The following is a 23,408-nucleotide window of genomic DNA, read 5'->3' as shown; positions in this document are numbered from 1 at the left end:
TCTTTTCTCTGTGTCTCTGTCTGTCTCTGTCTCTCTGTCCTCTGTGTCTCTGTCTGTCTCTGTCTCTCTGTCCTCTGTGTCTCTGTCTGTCTCTGTCTCTCTGTCCTCTGTGTCTCTGTCTGTCTCTGTCTCTGTCTCTCTCAGTGCTAGGGCATCAGGGAATTCAAAAGTGGCCTTAGCCCAGTTCTTGCTGCCGAGGTTCATGCTTAGGGTGGCCCCGGGGCCATGTAGGCCGGCCACAGTCTTGTGCCTCGTAGCAGGGGTTCAGGCGTCCCATGTCCAATGGACAGAAAAGGCTGCGCTCGGCTCCGGAGTGATGCTCCACCAAGGCCTCCAGGCTGGGGAATTCCGCGGGCAGATGCTGAGGGAAGGCACAGGAAAAACACAATCATCCTCAGGCCCCAGGGTTCCAGCCGCCTCCCCCACCACCACTGGTGGACTGTTGGGCTCAGCCTGAGTCTGGGATACATGATAATTAGATGTGTTGATACTGAGGAGGAAAAGATCTCCAAGAGCTTCTAGTCCCACCTTTCATTTCACAGAAAAGGAAGCGGCCCCAGAGAAGCTAAGCATGTGCCTTGGTGACACAGCGTGAAGGGTCCCAGCCCAAATTTTGTCCCCATTTCTTCTACATTGTAAAGTTAACTCAGTTCAAATTCCTGTCTGATGAGCGTCCGGGGGGGGGAGGTTGGACCCCCTACTGCTAGTGCTCCCCCTCAGATTCTCTTCAATTTACACCATCTGTATCTTAATATGCACAGTTAGCCCTTTCACATGGAGGGGGTTGAGGCGCCCCCCAAATCTGGAAAAACTGCATGAAATATTTTGGCCCTTCCTACCAGAGAAGGAGTCTGAATTATTAAGGTATTAAAAGATAAAATAGGTCGATGTTATACAACCTCACTCAGCTTGTTCCTTCATCTGTAAAATGGGGATAAAACAGCACCTTCCTCACTGGGTTGTTGTGAGGATCAAGTGAGATAAGATGTAAAGTACTTTTGCAAACTTTAAAGTTCTTTATTAAAAATTTATTAAAGTTAAATGCTGGAGGACCAGGAGACCATTATAGACTTCAACAACGACTATATGATGATCAATTCTGATGGACCTGGCCCTCTTCAGCAATGAGATGAACCAAATCAGTTCCAATGGAGCAATAATGAACTGAATCAGCTACAACCCGCGAAAGGACTCTGGGAGATGACTATGAACCACTACATAGAATTCCCAATCCCTCTATTTTTGTCCGCCTGCATTTTTTATTTCCTTCACAGGCTAATTGTACAGTGTTTCAGAGTCCGATTCTTCTTGTGCAGCAAAATAACTATGTATATGTGTGTGTATATATATTGTATTTAACTTATACTTTAACAACTTTAACATGTATTGGTCAACCTGCCATCTGGGGGAAGGGGTGGGGGGAAGGAGGGGAAAAATTGGAACAAAAGGTTTTGCAATTGTCAATGCTGAAAAATTACCCATGCATATAACTTGTAAATAAAAAGCTATAAAAATGTTAAAAAAAAAAAAAAAAAAGTTAAATGCTGGTTGTTCTTAGGTTGTTTCCTCCTTTAGAATGTGAGCTCTTCATTATGCAAATGAACTCCTTGAGATAAGAAAGGAAACAAGCATTTATGAAGTGTTTTCTAGGCACCATGCCCCTGTCTGGTCACCCCCCACTAACAGAGCTAAGTGCTTTATAATGGGGGAAGAACAAGGGAACAAGCATGTCTGTCACACCTACTATGTGCCAGGCTCTGTGCTAAATGCTTTACAGATATTTTCTCAGTTGATCCCTGCAAACCTGGGAGATAAATGCTATTGTTATCCCGTTTTACAGATGGGGACATCCAAGCAGGCAGAGACTAAGTATGACCCAGGGTCACACACCTAGGAAGTGTCTGAGGCTGGCTTTAGACTGGTCGTCCGAACCCCAGGCCCACTGCTCTGGGCACTCACCTACCCACTGAGAGTGGGCTGGGCCTTTGCCCTTTTTTCCTGGCTTCAGAGTTCCCCGGGTGCCCTGCACACGACGGGCATTTAATAAACACTTGTTGACCCACTTTCCTTATCAGGGCCCTGCAATGTCAGCCCTAATGTAATTGTCATCAAGGTGCAAACGAGGGAAAGAGCACCTGGAGAGGGTGGGAGCCAGGGTAACTTGCTCTCCTGTTTCCAGGTTTCCAAAGGACTTTCTTCTATGTGCTTTGTAAAGGTGTTAACCACCTCCCGGAAGGCTCCACTCACTGTCGCTGGGACTGCCCAGACCAAAGCACCCCTGTCTGGTCAGCTTCCACTAACAAAAGGAAGCTCCTGGAAGGCGTGGACCTTCTCTTTTCCTATTTGTATGGCCAGGGATTAGCACACTGGGGAACCTAGTAAACCACTCCTTCCTTCCTTCAGTGAACTTTTCCTTCATTCCTCCTTCCCTCCTTTTTTCCCATCTCTCCTTCCCTCTGTCCCTACCTTCTTTCCTTTGTTTTCCCCTTTTCTTCTTCCTTGCTCTTCCTTCCTCCTTTTCTACTTTCTTCCCTTCCTTCCCTCTCTCTTTTTCCCCTCCTCCTTTCCTTTCTAGGTTTCCACCTGCTTTCTTCCTTTCTTCCTTCTTCCCTTCTTTTGTTCCCCTCTTTCTCTCTCCCACCTTCTTTCCTTCTTTTCTTTTCTCCCTTTTTCTTTTTTCCTCCCCTTCCTTTCCTTCCTCCTTTGTCTCCTTTTCTCTCTGTCGTTTCCTTCTTCCCCTTTCCCTTCTTCCCTTTTACTTCCTAGCTTCCTCCTCTCTCCCCTCCCTTCTTTCTTTCCTTTCTGAAACTATTATTAATTCAGACACTCTCCCAGCACAGGGCCTGCATCTCAGAACCCAACATTTCCGGGTACCTTGAAATGTTCCAAGGAATGTAACCAGAGGAGAGGCTGGAGGGGGTGAGGAGTGAGCAGGGGTCGGAGGCAGCAGAGACCACGCACTTACTTCCACACTGAATTTGCCCAAATGGGTCCTGAAGATCTGATGGGGGACCACACCACACTGTGTCTTCACGGACAGGCACCACTGGCCACTGGATCCAGACTCGGGCCACAACAGAAAGGCTCCTAGCACATCTTTTCGGAGCAGGGCGAGTGCCCGGGCCCTGGGACAGAAGGTACAGGAAGGTGTCCTTGGTGACTGCCGGGCCCCAGGGGAGCACTTTTCTGGGAGCCCCTGGCCAGAGGCCGGCTCACCAGCCCAGAAATGGGGAGGATGCTCCCATCTGGCCTGGCCTTTCCCCAATCCCCTAAGCAGACCTGGTCCCCCTCTGGGAATACCCTGCCCCCATCCTGAAGCTGCCTTGGGACAGTATGAGATCCCCCACTTTGAATGCTGTCCTTGCAACCAGAAAATTGCCCATCGGGTGTGAGGACAGAGAGGGACTCACCTGGAGAGGCCGGCAAAGGCCCAGATGTTCTCCGTCAGGCTCCCCTCACTCTCCACCAGGCAAACCAGGCCACTGGCCCCCTGAGCCCAGCTCTCCCAGGCAGCCGGAACTGCATGTTAACAAGAGCAGACATGTGGGGGGGCTCTGCAAAGTACCCGACGCCCACTCTCTCACTGGACCCTCAGGACAGCCCCAGGAACCCATTTTACAGATGAGGCGCTGTGCCAAATGCTTCATAAATGGGGGAAGGAGAAGGGAAAAGCATGTCTATCACACCCACTATGTGCCAGGCTCTGTGCTAAATGCTTTACAGATATTTTCTCAGTTGATCCCTGAGCCTCCCATATGGACCCAGGCCCCAGAATCTGTGCCCAATACTCTCCACTATGTCACAGTCTAGACCTGGAGTCATATACACCTTCCTTAGCTCAAGTCCTGTTAGAGACGCTCACCTGCCTGGTGCAGGACCCTCCCTGTCAACTGGAAAATTAGGGGGTCGGACAAGGTCTCAAAGGGCCCTCCCAGCTCTGACCTCTCAGGTTCTAAGGGCCCTCCCAGCTCTGACCTCCTGGGTTCTAAGGGCCCTCCCAGCTCTGACATCCCGGGTTCTAAGGGCCCTCCCAGCTCTGACATCCCAGGTTCTAAGCTCCTTCTTAGCTCTGACCATTTATGAAACTCCACAAAAACATGTAAATGACACCTTAAGTTCTTTCTCTGTCACTTGGCTGAGCCACTGTCCCTCTGGAGCACTTTATTAGCTCTTCTGTAGAACAGATCCCAGAACCTCAGACTATCCAGGTCAGATGTGGAGCGGGTTGGATCTGACAGTCTCTAAGGCCTCTTCTAGATCTGAGACCCTGAGATTCTGGGACTCTACATTCATAGGAATCTAGCTGAGAAGCACCATCCCTCTGCATGTCCAGGAAACCCTGCCCTGCCCCCTGCCCTCTCACCTGCAGCCAGACACACACAGTGCCCTCCCCCACACTCACACTCACACTCACACTCATACTCACACACTCACTCACACTCACACACTCACACTCACTCACACTCACACGCTCACGCTCACGCTCACACACTCACAGGCCTCCCTGGCAGACTGCTGCAGCTGGGTCTCATAGGTACAGCAACGATACGCTCCCGAGCGGATCACTTTGCTCCGAATCGCCTTCTTTCGCACCAGGGTTGGGGAGCAGTAAGGGTTCCCGAGTCGGGGGTGACGGCCAGCCCCCCGACCTTCTGCCTCGGACATTTCCTTCTATGGACAAGGGCAGGGGAGGGCAGAGACACAGACAGAGACATTCCAGATTGAGCATCGTCCTGTAATGAAGTCTGGGGCCCGGCTCTGAACCCCCACAGGCCCTTCCTGCCTCAGTCCCAGCCTCTGTTGGGGGGCCATGGCAGAAAAACACTGGGGTTCAAATCCCCGCTCCCACCCGTGCTTGCAAAGCAGATTAAAGTGTAATTTGGTAATGCTTAACACAGTAAAGAGAAAGCACAATATTGATATTAATTTGTGGTTTTCTAAGTGAAGGGTCAGTCTACAAGGATCCAGATTATGATTCTTCGAATCCAGAGTCACAGGTTCTGCACATCCTTTAAAAAGGGTCAGAGTGCATGGAAGGAGTGCAGACCCAGGCCCCCCCCAACATGCGCTCCCCAGTTAGAGAAACAAGGGACCTCAGAGGAAACCAAGTCTCAGCCTAATTATTCATTTGAGGAAATGGAGAACTATGGATCTGAGCATTAGGATTTGAATCCAGGACTTCTCCTTGTGAGTCTAGTATTCTTTCTTTTTTAATGTAAATAGGATTCCCCCCCACCCCCAATTACATGTAAAAAAAAAAAAAACCAGCATTCTTTCTACTGCGCTCTGAAAGTTTAAAATTGGAAGGACCTTAGAGGGTCAATTCCATCAGTTTTCAGATAAGGAAACAGGTTTATTTGGAAGAAATAGAAAGTTGCCCAATGTACTGCAGGAGCAAATGACTGAGGTAAGATTCCAGTCTCCCTGACCTCTGAGCTGACGTTCTATCCCCTTTAGTACCTCCTCAATCTGAGCAAACCTTCTCCATTCCCATGGGTCAGTGCTTTCCCTTCCCCTATAACCTCACCCCCAAACTGTCCCTTAAACCCCAATTTCCTCAAACCTCAGGGAAAGGAAGAAAAACTCAGAGAAGGCTCAGAGCCCTGGTCAGAGGGAGAGCTGGAGTCTTGACCTTGTCTCCCACTAGTAAAACGTCAGTAGGCACTTTGGGGGCCCCTCCTCTGTGCCGACCACTGCTTTTCGGTCCCATCCTCCTCAGTCTCAGGCCAGGTACTCCCAGAAGAAGTCCTGGAGGCGGCCCATCTCCCTGAAATTTCTTATAAAAAAGTGAGCCATTCTTCACCACATGACTCATATGGAAATACCTTTTACCTGATTGTATTTATAGTCTCTATAGCAAATTACTCCTTAGAAAGGAGGGAGAAAATTTGGAAGGCAACATTTTATTTTAAAAATGAATGTTATATTTAACGTATATTGGGTTATTTGCCATCTGGGGTGGGAGGGAGGAAGAGAATTTGGAACACAGTTTTTCAAGAGTAAATGCTGAAAACTATCTTTGTATATGTTCTTCAAATAAAAAGCTATTTAAAAAATTAAAAATGAATGTAAAAATTGCCATTACATGTAATTGGAAAAAATATCTATTTACAGGAAATAAAAAGGTGGAATGGGCCAGAAATTTTAACTCTCTTGTGTCACCAGGAAGGAAACAGGTCAGATTTTTAAAGCGACTTACAGCCAGGGTCACTGTTGACAGTAAAAGGAACAAAAGGGGATTCTGAACTCAGGTCCTTTGACTGGAGAGCCAAGTTCTGTCCATGATACCTTGCTGCCTCTTATATGCAGCCAGAGCACCTGCTCCAGGACTTGGCAAGCTTCCCCCTAAGGCAGGGAGCCCCGGCTGGGCCTGCAGCTGGGCAGCCAGGAGGAAAGGTGGTCTGCAGCTCTGGACCTGGGAATAGGAGGCCTGGCAAGGCTTCTCTCAGCTCCCCACTGCCCCGTCTATCCTGTTTGCCTCAGTTCACTCTGAAGGTAAGGAACTCACTGTGCTTCCTGCTGGGCCATCACTGGGGGCTGGCAGCCGCCGGAAGGAAACCAGGGCGTGGACATTTTGAGAGACTTGATCTCGGCCAAAGGGCTCCCTGACCATGGCAGCAGGGCCCCCGGGGCTGGGCAGCGGCTTGGGGGGCTCCTCAGCAGGGAGCCCCGGCCCAGGCTGGGCCTGATCCTCGGGGTGCTGCAAGAGGTACGACAGCTGGAAGGAACGGCAAAGCAGGAGGTGCAGGATCTGGACCTGGGGAGGCAAAGCAGAGAAGGGGGTGGGGAAGTGGGAAGAAATGGGGGGGAGGGATGAAGATGGATTAGACTCTAATCAAGGCTTCCTTCCAGCTCCTTATCCAGCACCCAGTCCCAAAGCACCTAGGGACAAGTAAAAGGGCATCTAGGGAGCTGTCTTTGGAACACATCATCCTTGGGATCCGCAACCCATGGGAATCATCTCTACTACTGAGCCCATTCCCCCTCACTCCATGTACTGGACAATCCCATTTGAGAAGCATAGAACATCACACCCTAAATTGTCAGAGCTGGAAAGGATGTTAGAAAGTGGAATGTTATAATTTAAAGCACAGTGTCAAAGCTCAGAAAGCCCTAGAACCCAGAATGTCACAGCTGGGGAGCCATAAGAATATAATGTGTATAGCTGGGAGGGCCCTTAGAGCCCAGGAGGTCAGAGCTGGGAGGGCCCTTAGAGCCCAGGAGGTCAGAGCTGGGAGGGCCCTTAGAACCCAGGAGGTCAGGGCTGGGAGGGCCCTTAGAACCCAGCATGTCAGAGCTGGGAGGGCCCTTAGAACCCTTGCTGGCAGAGGTTTTCTATTTCACCTTCCTGTTCCCCCCCCCAGTCAGGGGGTCTGGGTTTGGTATCTGACAGCTCCTTGGGGGGACAAAGCAGACCCTTGCTGCTCCAGACAAGCTGAGGTCCCGTGGGCCCTCCCCATAGTGCTTGAGTGACTGCAGAGCTGCCCTTTGTCCTTGTGTTTTGACATTTAACTAATTCTTGGGTCTCAGGCTTCCCAAAGGCGGCGTCTGGGGTACAATGGGGAGTGAGGACCTGGGAGCTGACCCGGCCTGGGCATTCCTGTTGGGGGGTGGGCGCCCTGATTGTAGCAGCTGCTCAGCCTGACACAGCCTTGGGAGCTCTCAGGGCCTCCCCTCCCTCCCACAATTCCTCCCAGACTGACAGCAGGGATTCTTGCCTTGCCTCCCCCCCGGGGGTCCCCAGTACCTCCCCAGGCTGGCTGCCCACAAACAAGTGACAGAAGAGCTTGCTGGCCGGGCTCCGGGGATTCCGGGAGATAAAGGCAAACTGGCATTCCGCTGGGCACCAGGTGCAGTACAGGATCCTCTTCAGGGCGTGAGCCATCAGGAGGGTCTGGGGGAGGAGGGGACACAGGTGGGAGGCTGATACAGGCCATTCGCATTCAGCAGCTGCTGGTTCTAGATGGTCTTTTCCCTGGGGGACCTTCCACCAGCCAAGCTGATCCAAGCAAGTGGGGGTGGGGGTGAGGAGAAGCAGTCGGGGTAGGCAGACCAGACCTGGAGTCTCCCCCTCTCTTGGCCCAACTATCTCAGGGAGTCACTGACAGCCCCATCCAGGGGCCTCCAAGCCAACAGCAAGAAGCCCGGGGGCCCCTGTTCCAGGCTAGAGCAGATGCTCCCCAAATGACTCCCAGAATCCCTGAGTCAGAAAGAACCAAGGGATCCACCCTTAAAAAAAGGGAGAGGGCTAGGGAAAGGGGAAGGAAATAAGGAGTGAGAAAAATACAACCATTCCAGCGATGGAAAGTAAGAGAAGCTTTTGCTCTGGTGGAGAAGGGTTGGGAGGGAGGGACTAGGAAGAGAGAAGAGAAAAAAGCAGCAGCAGGGAATGAGGTGGGAAAGAGCCGGGGTGAGAGGCAGGGAGGGCGCGGGGGCCAGACAGCTGCATCGGAGGCTGTGGGTGAGTCACCGAGTGGGAAGAAGGGATGAGTGGGAAGATGGGCCCACACCCAGAGAGCCCAGCACCTACCTCCCCCTCCGCACCGTAGATCTTGACACCCTGAAGACTGAATTTCAGGATCACAGCTCTTCGCCTGGGGCAGTCCTGGCAAAGGAGGAGAAAGGAGGGGGTGGCAAGGAGCAAGGAGCTCTCCCAGCCTCCTCCTGGCCTGGCCCTGCTGGGCTCGGGCCTGTTAGCTGAGAGACCTGAGCCTGAGGGCCCAGAGAGAAGCGGAGAAGGGCTGTGGGGTGAAGTGGACAGAGCCCTGAACTGGGACAGAGGATGCCTGGATCTCCCAGGCCCGAGTCTGTGGGGGATTTACTGTGATGTGAGATTCCCCTCTCCTGGAATAATGAAGGGATTGGACTAGATAAACTTCCAAGTCCTTTCCTGTTCTGAAGCCCCTCCCTCCCAGCTCTGACCTCCTGGGTTCTAAGGGCCCTCCCAGCTCTGACCTCCTGGGTTCTAAGGACCCTCCCAGCTCTAACATCCTGGGTTCTAAGGGCTCTCCCAGCTCTGACCTCCCGGGCTCTAAGGGCCCTCCCGGCTCTGACATCCCAGGTTCTAAGGGCCCTCCCGGCTCTGACCTCCCGGGTTCTAAGGGCCCTCCCAGCTCTGACCTCCCGGGTTCTAAGGGCCCTCCCAGCTCTGACCTCCTGGGTTCTAAGGGCCCTCCCAGCTCTGACCTCCTGGGTTCTAAGGGCCCTCCAGGCTCTGACATTTCATGTTCTAAAGGGCCTCCCAGAGTTATCCCACTGCATGTTCTAAGAATGGGCAGTAATAAACAAAAACAGTGGGTCAAGGAGTGACACCGATTTTTGCCCCCTTCTCTCCTCTCCCCCGCACCCATTTGTTTTCCAGTTCCCTACTCCTAGAGAGAGACAGCTGGTAACACAGTGAATGGAGCCCCCAGCAACAGGGAGATATGAGTTCAAAGGCAGCCTCAGATGGGCACTAACAGTGTGACTATAGGCAGGCCACAACATCTGCCTCAGTCTCCTCAGCTATAAAATGGGAATAGCACCTACCTCAGCAAGGTCGCTATAAAGATCAGAAAGAAAACTTATGTAAAAAGAACCCAGCACATAGTAGATGCTCATCCCCTCCCCAGTTACTTTTTTACTTACCTTCAAGGCCCACAGCTGCTGCTGGACCATCCACACTTTCTCCTGAAGTCCCAGGTCATCGACCACAAAGGAGCCCACATACTGTGGAGATGGGAGAAGAGAGTGTCAGAGGAGAGGTCAGTGCCTTACTCTGCCACCCCCCAAACCTCCCACCCTGACGGCCCCCAAAGGGCCTTGGGGCCCCCCGACACACGAGCCGCTGTGTCAGCCTCAGCCCTGCCAAACTCCCCTCCGAGATTCCCCTCCTGCCCCCACGTAGGTGCCCCGGCTCTGGCCACTGCAGGCTGGAGGAGGACTGGCCCAGGATGGACTGAAGTCCACCCAGCGGTCATGTGGACTTAGAGAAGGAGAAGGAGGCCACGGTAAGTGGCAGGGCTGCCGCTCGGGTGGCCCCGGAGAGGCAGAGGAGGTCTGGGGGCTTCCATGGGGTGGAGGGCAGGCCCAGAAGCCACAGGATTTCTCCTCATCCTCTTCCCCAAGCCCAGAGTCACCCAAACAAGCAGTGACCCTCATTCCCCTGACCTCTGGAGAAAGCCAGAACTCTGGGCATCAACCCTGGGCTCTCCCTGACACTGCCCAGAGCAGCAGCTTCGCCCCCTTGCCAGGCCCCAGCCTGCAAGGTTTCACTTAATAACTTCCCCAAAGCCTCTGGGGATTAGGCCGAGAGCCCTTGGCCAGGCCAGGCTGCCTGTGTCTGGCCCCCAGGGGTCTCTTCCCTATGCCCCTCCCTGTCCCTCAGCCTCTGGGAGATCCCACCTTGGCTCCACCTACCTGGGCAAATTTGGTAATGCCCCTTGACCTGTGCGGAATGAGGGCAGTGTCGGAGGCCCTCCGGCCAGCAGCCCCCACCTTTTGCATGGCCCCCGGGAACTCCCAGCTCCAAAGGCTCCAGAGGAGAGGATGCTGCAAAGGCCAAGGGTACGTGGGTTAGACTTTACCTGGCCCAGAAGATGCACAGCTCCTCGTGGCCCCCATTTCTAAAGTGGGAGCACCACAGACCTGTCAGGGAGGTGGTGCCAGAACTGCTGCTATTCCCATTTTATAGTTGAGCAAACTAAGTCCCAAAAAAGCTTCTCACACAGCCAATAAGTATATTGGGAACACAAATTCAAATCAACAAACTCAAATTCAATCCATTAAACATTTATTTAGTGTCTACTGTGTACAATACCCTGTGCTGGGTTCCAGAGATACATGATGAAATGAGAAGTAACGTCTCCCCTCTGGAGGTTTGTATTTTAATAAGGCAATAAAACATGTACAGGAATAACAATAGATCTTAGCTATAGGGTTGGAGGAGACCAAGCCTCTCATTTTACAGAGGAGTAAACTGAGGTCCAGGGAATTTAAGTATTTTGCCCAAGGGCAGACAGACAGACATAAATGAACCCAAGTCTTCCACTACAAGACGGAATGTGAGAACAGAATGGGAGAAAAGAGGGGGACGGGGAGCTGAGGGAGAAGGGGGAAACTGCTTATCAGGGAAGACTTCCTGAAAGAGGAGGCACCTGAGTTGGATCTTGAAAGGAATATTGACCATGAAAGAAGGGAAAGAGTTAATTCAGATACGAGTGTGAGCAGAAACCTGGTGACATCTGGTTAAGAATAAGGGATAAAAGGCTAATATTGTTAAAAGGTAGCGCATGGGAATAATGCGAACTAATATCCCTGTAGCCCTTTAATATATGCAAAGTCCATGGTGAGCCTCACAACCACCCAGAAAAGGAATAAGAAGCATTATGATTCCCATTTCGTAAATGGAGAAACTGAGGCACAGAATTACTAAGTGATTCACCCAAGATTACTTAGCTAATATTCTTGTTGTTCAATTGTCTCTGATCATCTCTGATCCTTCATGATGCCATTATGTGTTATATTTTGCGTTTTTGGGGGGCAAGGCGATCAGGGTTAAGTGACTTGCCCACAGCTAATAAGTATCAAGTATCTGAGTCTGAATTAGAATTCAGATCCTCCTGATTCCAGGGCTGGTGCTCTATCCCCTGTGCCACATAACTGCTCCTAGTTGAGATTTTCTTGGCAGAAATACTGGAGTCTTTTGCCATTTCCTTCTCCAGCCCATTTTACAGATGAGGAAACTGAGGCAAATAGGGTAAAGTCACTTGCCCAGGATCACACAGCTAGAATATATCTAAGGCCACAATTGAACTCCCAAAGATGAGTCTTTCTGACTCCTGGCCTGACACTCTATATACACCATGTTACCTCGCTGCCCTCAGCTAATGTTTGGAGTAGGATTTAAGTTAGGTCACCCCAATAAGAGTGGAAGGTATGCTTTGAGCCTTCTCTTTTTAATGTTCTCCAATTCATCCTATCCGTATCTTTGTACATAATTGCACAAAGTATATTATGTATGTATGTTGTCTCCTTCATTAAAACGTCAGCTCCTTGAGAACAAAGATTTTTCTTTTGCCTTTCTTCATATTCCCCACACTTAACACAGCGCTCATCATTTAGCAGGTGCTTAATAAATGCTTACTGACTTGACTTGACTGGAGGGATCCCCTGAAGTGGTCTGAGACAGAGAGAAATATGAGTGGGGAATTTAAAGTACTATTTACGAAGGCAAGGGCAACAGGATGGAGACAGCCCGGACCTTTGTATTTCAAGCCTACTAGAGTCTCTACTGACCCAAATAGGGCCTTTCTCCAACCTGAGATTTTTGGGATAAGGATGGGGTGAGAGCCCAGCAAGACTCTCAAACTCAGAGGCTCCCTCTCTCTGCCCACCACAACCCACATTGGTTTGACTGAAATGATCCCTCCCAAAAGGTCCTTTGATCTCCTTCTTGGGGATCAACCCCAACTTCCACCCTGTTCTGCTCAGCCTCAAGTTTGGGCTTTGAGGACCGGGAAGTGCAAAGGGGTCAGAGAACCCTGGCTCACACAGCCAGCACCCTCTCAAGCCCATCTCAATAAGTTTTTTCCCCCAAGACTATCCATACCTAAGATTCCCTCTCTCCACCTTTTTCTCCTTGAATCCTTGATTCCTTCATAGCCTTTTCTGGTTCCCTGAGCTGGGAGAGTTTTCCCCACTAAAATTACTTCTACTCAATATGCATCATTTAAGATCTCTGTGCCTCAGTTTCTTCATCTGTAAAATGAAGGAGGTAGGATTCAGTTCTATGATCCTATGTTGTCTCCCCCATGGAAATGTCAGTGACCTTCAGTTTTAGAGAAATCTGGGAAGACTCCTGTGAACTGATGAAAAGTGAAGGGGGCAGAACCAGGGAAACAATTTATACAGTAACAGCAACATTGTTCAAAACAACAACAGCAGACTTTGAAAGTCTTAAGAGCTATATAAAGACCAACTGCCATTTCAGACAACCAGTGACGAAGGATTCTCTCCACCCCAAGACAAACTTTTTTGGCCGTGATCAGTGTGGGAATTGGTTTTGATTGACCAAGCGTATTTGTCACAAGGGTTTGGGTTATGTTTTGTTTTGTTTTTTGATCTCAATAAAATGCTTATTAATTGGAAAAATAATTTTTAAAAGAATGTGAGCTTTTTGTGGGCAGAGAGCAAGAGATTTTGCCTTTCCTTGTAGTCTCAGCACTTAACACCATTCTTGGTACATAGTAATGGCTTATTAAATGTTTAGTGTCGATTGATTGGCTATCAGAGATAGGTAGAAATAGGGCTAGATGCTTTTGAGGTTCCAGATGCTCTGCAATTCTTTCTAAGGAGGGAAAAGCTGACTGGAAAGTCTTACAGTTCCTACCCTGGAGAAAGCAGGCACCTACTCACCCCCTGGGGAGGAAGTGGGTGCAGCAGTGACACACCCTTTTCCTGTGCCTTTGTCATCAGGTGAGGGCTCAGCCTGAGATGAGCTGGCTCCATCCTGGGGAAAAGGAGGATAAACCAGCCCACGCAATCCCTAGGAGGAAGTGCCAGAATTCCAGGGCTTGGGAAATAGAGCATGATGGTTATTGCCAAGAAGGAGGAAGGCTGGGGCTGACTTTCACATTTCTCCACATGCCCAGGGGTCTGTAATTATCAGCCTGGGGAAATTAATTAAGTCCCCATCCTAACCTCCACTGGGAGGACTGCCCCAAGAAGGGCCACAAGCTGATCTAAAGAGCATGGAGTCCTGGGAAGAGGTGACATGATGACTTTTGGCAGTGGAGGCAAAGGGGACCACAAAAGTTCCACCTGCAGGAGAATCCTTCCCCAAGGAAACTCATAAAAACGAAGATTTAGAGCTGAAAGATGATCTTTGAGATCATCAAACTCCACCCCTTCAGGTTATTTGGATGTGTTTGGTGGCTATTTTTGCTTTGTATCATTTGCCACTCATTTGACCAGAATGAGAATCTTCCCTCGTCACAATGGAAAACCAATGAAGAAAAACACAATGTAGAGAACTCATCTGATCATTTCCACAATAATTTGTCCTATAGTTTCCTCTACCTCTCTGGGGTGAAGGAGAAAGTCTGTTTGGTTATTTCGTCTCCAAGATATAATGTCTATGTGGATGATTCCCAGACCTACCCTCTCTCCTGAACTGTGGTCTCACATCACCAGTTGCCCACTGGATAACCTTGAACTGGATGGATGGCATCTCAGACCCACTGGGTCTAAAACAGAAATCTTTTGATTTCTCTCCAGACCCTCCCCTCTTCCAAATTTCCTTCTCACCATGGAAGGTACCATCTTCCTTCCAGTCATCCAGGCTCCCAGCCTTTCTGTCACCCCTGATTCTTCACTCTCATCCCACAGAGCCAATCAATGCCCAATCTTATCAGTTTCTTTCTTTCCTATCTCTCATATATGTCTTTTCATCTTCACTCACAGAAATACCCTCGTCCAAATGCTCATAGCCTTTCACCTGGACTGTTGCAATAGTCTATTAATGGCTCTTTCTCCACTCCACCATTCTCCACTCAGCTGCCAAACAGATTTTTTTTTTTCCTGAGGCAATTGGAGTTAAGTGACTTGCCCAGGATCATCCAAGTGTCTGAGGTCACATTTGAACTCAGGTCCTCCTGACTTCAGGGCTGGTGCTCTATCCACTGCACCAACTAGTTGCCCCCGCCATACTGATTTTTCTGAAGCCCTTGACTGACTATATCAGACTCCCTCTCCAGAAACTCCAAGGGTTTCCCTTTACCTCCAGGATCAAATATTAAATTCTGTTTAGCATTTAGAGCTCTTTGTATCTTATTCTCTAATATGACCAGTCTTATTCCCCCTAGGACCCCCTACAACCAAGAATCTCCTTTTATAGGAAACTCTTGATTCCCCCCAAATTTATTAGTGCCATATTCCCCAAATTACCTTACATTTATTTACGCTATATTCTGTATGTGAGTATTTGTTGTTTTTTAAGTTAGAATGTAAGTTTCTTGAGGGAAGGAACTGTTTAATTTTTTTTTTTATCTCTTCATCCCCAGTGTCCAGCACATAGTGAGAACTTAATAGATGCGTATTGGCTGATTGAGTTTAAAGGGAAGGAAGCCTCAGCAAAGGGAAATTTGGTTCCTAAATTGGATTGGCTCCTAAATTAGGAACTGGAAAAGACCAGGAGGTGGGGAACATGAGTCCTCTGAAATCATGGTGGGTCACTGAGTCCTTAAATCTTTTGATTTTTACAATTCTGGGGAGGGGACAGCTAGTTGGTGTAGTGGATAGAGCACTAGCCCTGAAGTTAGGAGGACCTGAGTTCAAATCTGACCTCAGACACGTAACACTTCCTAGCTGTGTGAACCTGGGCAAGTCACTTGTTGCCTCAGCAAAAAAGAAGAAGAAAGGAAAGGAAAAGAAAGAAAAATAGCATTGTAAAATGCTATTTTTTACTATACAAATTTTTTCTTGGCTTTGTTCACTTCACTCTGTATCAGTTTGTACAAGTCTTTCCAAGTTTCTTAGAAATTGTAATTGTCCCTTTCATCATTACATACTATAATTTGCTCAGCTATTCCCCAATTGATAGGTATCCCTTAGTTATTTGCCACACAAAAAGAACTGCTAAGAATTTTTGGGTATTTATAGATTCTTTTCCTCTTTCTTCGACCTCTTTGATATCCTAGGGTATTGGGTATTGCTGTGTTAAAAGGTATGTAGAATTTAATGGTTTGGGGGAGCAGAGTTCCTTTTCAGAATGACTGAACCAATTCACAGTTCCACCAAGAGTGCATCAATGTATCTGTTTTCCCATAGTCCCTTTAGCATGTCATTTTCTTTTTTTGATCAGCTTTTCCAATCTGGTAGGTTCTAGGTAGAACTTCAGAGTTACTTTAATTTATATTTCTCAAATTGTTTAATGATTTGGAGCATTTTTTTCACTTGAGAGCTTAGATTTCTTCCCCTAAAAACTGCCTATTATAGTCATTGACTATTTATTTAAAATATTTTTATTTATTTAAAGATTTTTAAACCCCCATTTAACCTTCTAATTTTAGGTTTATTCCAATTTAGATTTTATTTGGGCAAAAATTCATTTAAATATAATAAAATTATTTTTTTACCTTCTAAGGTAAAATAATTTTATTATTTTTTTACCTTCTATGATTCTTTTTGGTCACAAAGCCTTCCCCTACCCATAGATCTGAAAGGTATTATCATCCTTGTTTCTCTCACTTGTTTAGGATATCTTTTTTTTTACACTGTGCAATACATTTTATTTGATTTTTCTTTTTTTTAAAATAGCATTTTATTTTCCAAATACATGCAAAGATAGTTTTCAACATTCATCTTTGCAAAAGTTTATGTTCCAATTTTTTCTCCCTTTCCCACCTTCCCCAAGGCATCAAGCAATTCTATGGTATCATTCTTTATGTCTGTTATGTAACCACTAGGAGCTTATCTTAGTATAGAAGTAGAGGGTGAACTTTCAAACCAAATTCTCCATTTTCCTTTCAGAGTCATATATGGCTACATCATCTGACTCCAGATTCACGACTCCTTCTCACAATGGTGCATCTCAAGCAAAACAAAACAAATAAAACCTTTTCAGACCCAGACACTTGGCACAACCAGGATTTGGCCCCTGGCCTCTTGACTTCCAACAGCAGCTAGGAAGGCACCATAATGCACCGAGCACCAGGCTTGGGACCACAAAGATTCGTCTTCCTGAGTTCAAATCCAGCCTCAGACACTTACTAGCTTTCTGACCTTGGGCAAGTCACTTACCCCTATTTGTCTCCCTTTCCTCATCTATAAAATGGACTGGAGAAGAAAATGGCAACCACTCCAATATTTTTGCCAACAAAACCCCGAATGAACAGTTGGTCATGACTGAAAAATGACAACTATTGACTTCCAATACAGTATTCTTTCAACAGTCTGGCTGATCTCCCTCCCACAATCCCCACCCCTGGCTGAATTTAGAAACAAATGATTTCTTCTCCAAATTTCCCCCCTATTTCTTTCTAAATATATCCCAAACTCTGATTTTCTATGCCAACCTAAGAGGATACACAATGAGCTCTGTGTTCCTCAGCTCACTCAGGGTCCCTCCACTTCCCTACCTCCTCCTTATTTCAGCTACGATTTCACATATTTCCTTGGGAAAACATTATTTCCTTGGGAAACTTAAAGAAGTCAATCTCATTGCTTTTGTTGTGTTTACTTTTAGAGACTCAGTTGCCCTATCGTGACCAAACTCGAAGTGCAGAGGCTAGATTCCATTAACAAGCTATTCTATTTCAGACTTGGGCAAATTAGATTTTTCTGATCATGATCAGAATCACTATCATCATCCCATCATCCCATATTCATCTTGAATTTAGGGCAGACTCCTGATTGCTTTAATTCATTGCAACTCAGAACTCCTGAAATCAAGCAATCCATTAGCCTCAGGCCCCAGGACTAGGAATTACAGATGGCTTCACTACATCAAGTAAGTCTTATTCCTTTATAATCTCAGTGCAGAACTCCATTTTTACAAAGATGTCATGGGTTACCATGGAGTGACCCGCCCTCTTCCATCCCCTCCAAAAAAACAAAATGCTTTCTTCCAGCTTTGGAACATTTAGAAATGTCCACCTCTCCCTAAGAAAGGGTAGGTATGCACTTCCAGCCTTCTGTGGGGAGCAGTTTGTAATGAATTATCCCACTCCCTCACACCTCAGAGAAGTCTCCAAGATGTCAGATTGTGATCATATGAAATGGTTTTGAATCTCAGCTCAGACATTTTACCTTTAAACTTTCCATAATATGGCGATAACTATATATATAAATACACACACACACACACACACACACACACACACACATCTGTCTTACTAGGCTGTTCTGAGGAGAGTGATTTATAAACCTTAAAGTAGCCAATACCTTTGTGTCATTATTATATTACCTCCTGGTTTCCTCAAATCAGAAGAGGAGAAGTAGAAAGATGGAGACGGGCATCCTCCTCTCCCACCAGAAGACAGGTCGGTAAGAAAATTCCTTCGGGGCCTGAGGAAGATAAGGAGGCTGCTGAGGAATGAAAAAAGATTTCATTTCTATTCGCTAGACCCCGGGATGGTGGATACATGGAAAGCATAATATAAGGAGTGGGGAGGGGGGAATATTGAACCAGGAGTCAGAAGATCACGAATGAGGTTCCACATTCTGTCTCTGATTGGCTATGCAACCTTGAGGAAATAATTCCTCCATCCCAGACTGATTTCTTATTTTTCAAATGAGAAGTTTGAACTATGAACTCTTTCTCTATCCAATTCTGATATTCTGTGTTCTGAAGCCCCTGTCAGTTCTGCCATTCTGGGTTCTAAAGGTTCTCTCAGTTCTAACTTTCTCTAGATCAAGATCCCAGAATTATAGATTTAGAACTGGAGGAGTCTTTTTTGATAAACTAGAGATTTCTCATTTTATCTATGGGGAAACTGAGGCTCAGAGAGATTACAGTGATTTGTCCAAAGCCATTCATGTCCTTTTTTCCTTTTTAATATTCTATGCTCTGTAGTCTCTCCCAGCCTCTTGTTCTCTGGCTCAGAAATATGCCAGAAAAAGACTTAGGGGATGGCGGGGTTAGGGCAGATTAAGCAAAGAATTTAGCAACCTTGAATGACAAACCAGAAGCTTTGATATGTCAAGGGTTGGGGAGTCAAATGGTGATCAGTCTATCGACACACGTTTATTAAGCTAGATTCTATTTCCAGCATTATGTTAAGTACGAGGGAAACCCCTATCAAAGTGAGACAGTCCTTGTCCTCAAGAACAACATCTGCTTATAGATTATGTAGCTTAGCTTCCTAAGTAGAATGGCAAGTCCCTCAGTGGAAAGTCTCTGCCTCCCTCTCTGAGGAGAGAAATCATAGCATCTTGGGACAAAAATGGGAAGAGAGAAAGAGAGAGAGAAACCTCAAAATACTCTATATAAGTAAATTTTTTTCATGACCAAAGATTGGGAGAAAAAAAAAAGAGTGAGATGTAAGAGAGAAAGACCAAGGGACTGAGTCCAGATTGGGGGGGGGGGGGGGGGGGAAGAGAGAAAAACAGTAAAATACTATATGTAAGTAAATTCTTTTTCTGACCAAAGATTGGGAGAGAAAAAGAGTGAGATTTCTGCTTATAGCTCATGTACCTAGCTTCCTAAGCATTGTGGCAAGTCCCTTAATGTCCCCCTCTCTGAGGAGAGAAATCATGGCACCTTAGGGCAAAAATGGGAAGAGAGACAGAGAAAAACCTTAAAATACTCTATATAAGTAAATTCTTTTCATGACCAAAGATTGGGAGAGAAAAAAAGAGTGAGATGTAAGAGAGAAAGACCAAGGGACTGAGTCCAGATTGGGGGGGGGGGGAAGAGAGAAAAATCTTAAAATATTATATATAAGTAAATTGTTTTCATGACCAGAAATTGGGAAAGAAAAAGAGAGTGAGATGGAAGAGAGAAAGACCAAGGGACTGAGTCCAGATTGTGGAAAGATGAAAACGGAGTCTAGATTGGAGAGAGTCAAGATGAAGTGGGGACTTAAAGGGCAGAGAACGAGAGGAGGAAGAAACGAGGTGGAGGAGGGAGAGGCAGAACTGAGAAGGGGAGACAAAGAGACCCAGATTTGAGGCGAGAGACGTGAGAGGAGTAAGAAAGCGGCGAGAGCCAGACGAGCAATCTCGCACCCTGCGACCCAGCCCCTTCAGCACCCCCAGCGCCACGGAGAGCGATCACACCTCTCCCGGCGCCCGCACGCGCACGCAGGACTCAGCCGCTAGCTGCTCCCTGACACCCCCCTCCCCAGCCAGTTCTCCAAGGAAGCCGACAACATCCAACGGCACCCCCAGCCTCACGCTTCCCTACCCCAGAGGTCAGCCCGAGGGCCCCGGGCTGGGGCAGGAGAAGCAGTCGAGTCCGAGGTCTGATCCCCCTGCCAGGAAATACCACCAGCGACTGGCACCTGCTTTGCAGCTCCACTGTTTGTATTCTGCGGGATTTTGAGTGGGTTCGAATCCCTGTTTTTGTGCTTCCCACGGTGTGGCCAAGAGCACATCGTTTTCCTTCGCCCAACCTCAGTTTCCTTCTGCCTAAGTGGGTATACATGCAAGTACCCACCTTACAGATCCCTTGGGAGGAGAGACTCCGGAGCAAACCTTACAGGGCTAGAGAGACCCGAGTTAGGATTCGCTTGCCCTCACCGGTCCCAACGAGCGCAAATGGTCTTCTCCCGAGGCAGCCAGTTCCCCCAGCAACCCAGGCAGCTCCTTTCCCACCAATAGCCTTTGCCTCCCGTCTTCCTCAGTCCCTCCTTTCACGTGGCGCAGCCAGCCAGGAGCTAGGCAGGGAAGCCTGAGAACACCTTGAAGAGCCCCGAGCTGATCCATCAGCACGATAGCTGTTTTCTTTAGCCTCTCCCCCAGTCCCTGCCATCTGGCCCGGGGCAGTCACAGCCCCTGGAAAATGCCAGTCCCCGTACTGCCCCCACATGGTAAGGAGCCACAAGAGCTCCCCCAGGTCTCGCTTCTCCGCCAAGCGGACCGAGCCTGCTTGCGAGGGCCTCGGCGCCAAGCTACCTTGGGAATCCTCCCCCGCCCGGCTTCCCCAGGCTAGCCCGCCGACTGTAATTTCCCTTCACTCTCCAGTCACTGAGGGTGCGGAAAGCACAGGGTGGCGGAGGGAGAGCTCGTGCTGGATTCTGTCGAAGGGAAGGGGACTGGCACAGGGGGCACTAGACACCTTGTCTTCTATAGACTCAGCAACCCTGCAGACCCCAGCTCCTACACACACACATACACACACACACAGAGACAGAGAGAGAGAGAGAGAGAGAGAGAGAGAGAGAGAATAGAGAGACGGACAGAAAGACAGAGACAGAGAGACTGAGACAGAGAGACAGAGACAGACACACACAGAGAAACAGAGACAGAGACGGAGACGGAGAGAGACAGGGGGAGAGATCCCAGAGGTGTTGGTACACTCGATCGGAAGATCTTGGCTTCCAACACTTCCCGGGCAAAGACCCCTTAGAAACTGCACACCCCTTAGAGCTGGAAAGATCTTCGAAAATCATCTAAGCCATATTCTCCTTTTACAGGCGAGGAAACTGAGGCTGGGGAATCCCTGGAGCTCTCAGCGCACAATCCTTGCCCGTGTAAGGATGATGGGCAGAGTCGGGGCTGGGGAGCTGGGGAGCAGGGCACCCCCTTCCCGCCCCAAGAGCTGCCAAGAAGCCGGCGCTAGCTCGGGAAGCAGCCCCACTCACTCGGGCGCCGGCGGCGGCGCGTCCAGCCCGGGTCGCCCCGGAGGGCACCTGTCTGGGAGCCGTCTCCGAGGTGCGAACCTACCGGCTCGGGCTGCTGGGATCCTCCGCGCCTTTGTGCCGCGGCTCGTCCATGGGTCGGGACGTCCCCGCTCCGGCCGCCCCCGAGCAGGCGGGCCAAGGCTTCCCCTCCCCTCGCAGCCCAGCCCACTCCGGGCTCCTCCCCACGTGGCCGCGGGGAAAGGAACACACAGTATCTATCACCGGCCCCGGGCAGCCGCGTCTCACCCACTCCCCGGCCGAAGACGCCCCTCGCTTCGCCTCGGCCAGTCCGCGGCCTGGAGGAGACCCGCCGCCGGTCTGTCTCTGATCTCCTCTCCGCTCCCTCCCGCCCCGGTTCTCCTTAAAGGGGCCCGAGGAAGTCTCTCTCTCTCCCTTTGGCTGAGAAGCAGCTTCGGACCGCGCGGACCGCAAGGGTCCCGGCGAGGGGGCCAGGCCAGCCTCGGGGAGAGGGACTCGGGCGCATCGGGCAGAGCGCGTTGGAGTCAGAGTCAGGAGGCGTGGGTTCAAAGCGGTTCCCGGTGCGTTTTCATCTCTAGGAACTTCTGTAAGACACAGGCTTGGACTGGATGGCCTCTAAATCTCGCCATTTCCTCGGAACCGCGGACCAGCGGCCTCCTCCCGGATCACAGAAGCAGCCCGCGCCGTGTTTGGGTAGAATGATGGATGGAACCTCCCCCACTACCGAATAGCCGGGGTGGGTGCGGGGCGGAGGAGGAGCTTGAGGGCTATTCTCCCTTGTCCCGATGGCCGAGTGATGAGCTAGGTCTGCGATCTTGCAATCCAAGGTAGATGAGGTTTCCGGAATCCCAGTGGAAAAACTGAGCCCAGGTACCGCGCCTTTACCTCTCCGCCTGGTTAGCCCCTCTCTGCTAGTTCACCCCTTACTAGGAATAAAGAACTTTTTGAGATCCCTCTGAGAGAGAGAGCTGAAAAGACACAGGCAGGAGGTTCTCTAGGTTTAACGGTAATACCAATCCAGCTAGTAAGAATACTGGGTTTTGTGATCACTGTGACCGGCTGCTTGTTTATTTGACCCTGGAGTTCCAGGGTCTGCAAAATGAGAGAGAGCAGAGGTCTAGGTTTCTCCTAGCCCCGACGTTCTGATTCTTTGCTTCTTTCCCCTCATGTTTTCCCCATGCATGTCCATCCACACACAGCCTTTAAAATACGACACCACACCGCACGGCATAAGGGGGTGGGGAAGAGAGCTGAAAACCGAGGAGCAGGTGTGCAATCTCAGCGACGAAAAATTCAGTCGGTGGGAGAGAGGGATGGCCGCTTTTATGGTGCTCATAATGAAAAAGGAAGGAATCATGAAAGAACTGAGGCTGCTGATTGGAAACAGAGCCTTCAGCCAAGAAAGCCAAGGAAGTCTGTAAGGGAATTCGAGGAGAAAAATGGAACAGCAGGATGACCCTGAAGTCCAAAGCGGAAAGCACATGGTTTATATCCAGTACTTAAAGTAGTCTTTTTTAATGGTGTCACGACTCTGGAGAAGCCAAAAAAAGAAAAAAAAAAAAAAAGTGTTTAAGGTCCTCTGGATTTCAAATTGACAGGAAAAAAAATACTCTTGGGGAGGGGAGAGATATTGGGGTCTTGATTCCTCTGAAAAGTGAATCACAAAGAACAGGAGAGAAGTAGGGAAACCATAAATGGGGTGGCAACTAATAACTTTCTGGAGGATCTAAATGCAATTAATTTGAGGCAACAATAAAGGCCTCGCTGCTGGGAAAGGCAAGTATCTTTGACAGTTATGAAAGAAGGGATCCTTTCTAATGTGAGTTTTACCAGATAGGAGAAGACAATCATAGAGACCTAAGGACTATATTATTGGCAGATGTTATGGGAAGACCACTAGTGAGTGAGAAAAAAATTCACATTTGGAGAGTGCTTTAAGATTAAAAAAAATTTGTATTTATTATAATTTGGACCCCCAACCAATCTATGAAATTTGTTGAGGCTTGGAATGATGAAGGGACTTTACCCAGTTGACCCCGCTAATAATTGGTAATTTGGGGTTTATAACTCAGGTCTTTTGACTCAGTCCTGTGCTCTTTTTGCTAC

General features: G+C 48.7%; 1 protein-coding gene across 3 annotated transcripts; it reads right to left on the bottom strand.

The window, feature by feature from the left end:
• Positions 1-18: 18 nt before the first annotated feature.
• On the bottom strand, positions 19-22,571 carry SH2D5 (SH2 domain containing 5). Of its 3 annotated transcripts, none has more exons than XM_031962701.1 (11): positions 21,367-22,570; positions 17,945-18,045; positions 10,399-10,530; positions 9,628-9,708; positions 8,531-8,605; positions 7,748-7,894; positions 6,509-6,757; positions 4,497-4,671; positions 3,411-3,519; positions 2,966-3,125; positions 19-361 (listed from the first exon to the last, which is right to left on the bottom strand). In XM_031962701.1, exons 3-11 carry the CDS (start codon positions 10,483-10,485, stop codon positions 176-178), a joined length of 1,269 nt encoding a protein of 422 aa, XP_031818561.1. In that variant the 5' UTR covers positions 10,486-10,530; positions 17,945-18,045; positions 21,367-22,570; the 3' UTR covers positions 19-175. The 3 variants fall into 3 exon arrangements, with proteins under 3 accessions (XP_031818561.1, XP_031818562.1, XP_031818563.1); XM_031962702.1 differs by lacking the exon at positions 21,367-22,570 and adding an exon at positions 20,138-20,781; XM_031962703.1 differs by lacking the exon at positions 17,945-18,045 and having other exon boundaries at positions 21,367-22,571.
• Between the last annotated feature and the right edge of the window lie 837 nt (positions 22,572-23,408).

The sequence above is a fragment of the Sarcophilus harrisii genome, chromosome 3, assembly GCF_902635505.1.
Source record: "Sarcophilus harrisii chromosome 3, mSarHar1.11, whole genome shotgun sequence".
In the NCBI taxonomy this organism is placed as follows: Eukaryota; Metazoa; Chordata; class Mammalia; order Dasyuromorphia; family Dasyuridae; genus Sarcophilus; species Sarcophilus harrisii.
This window is presented reverse-complemented; position numbering and strand designations above follow the sequence as displayed.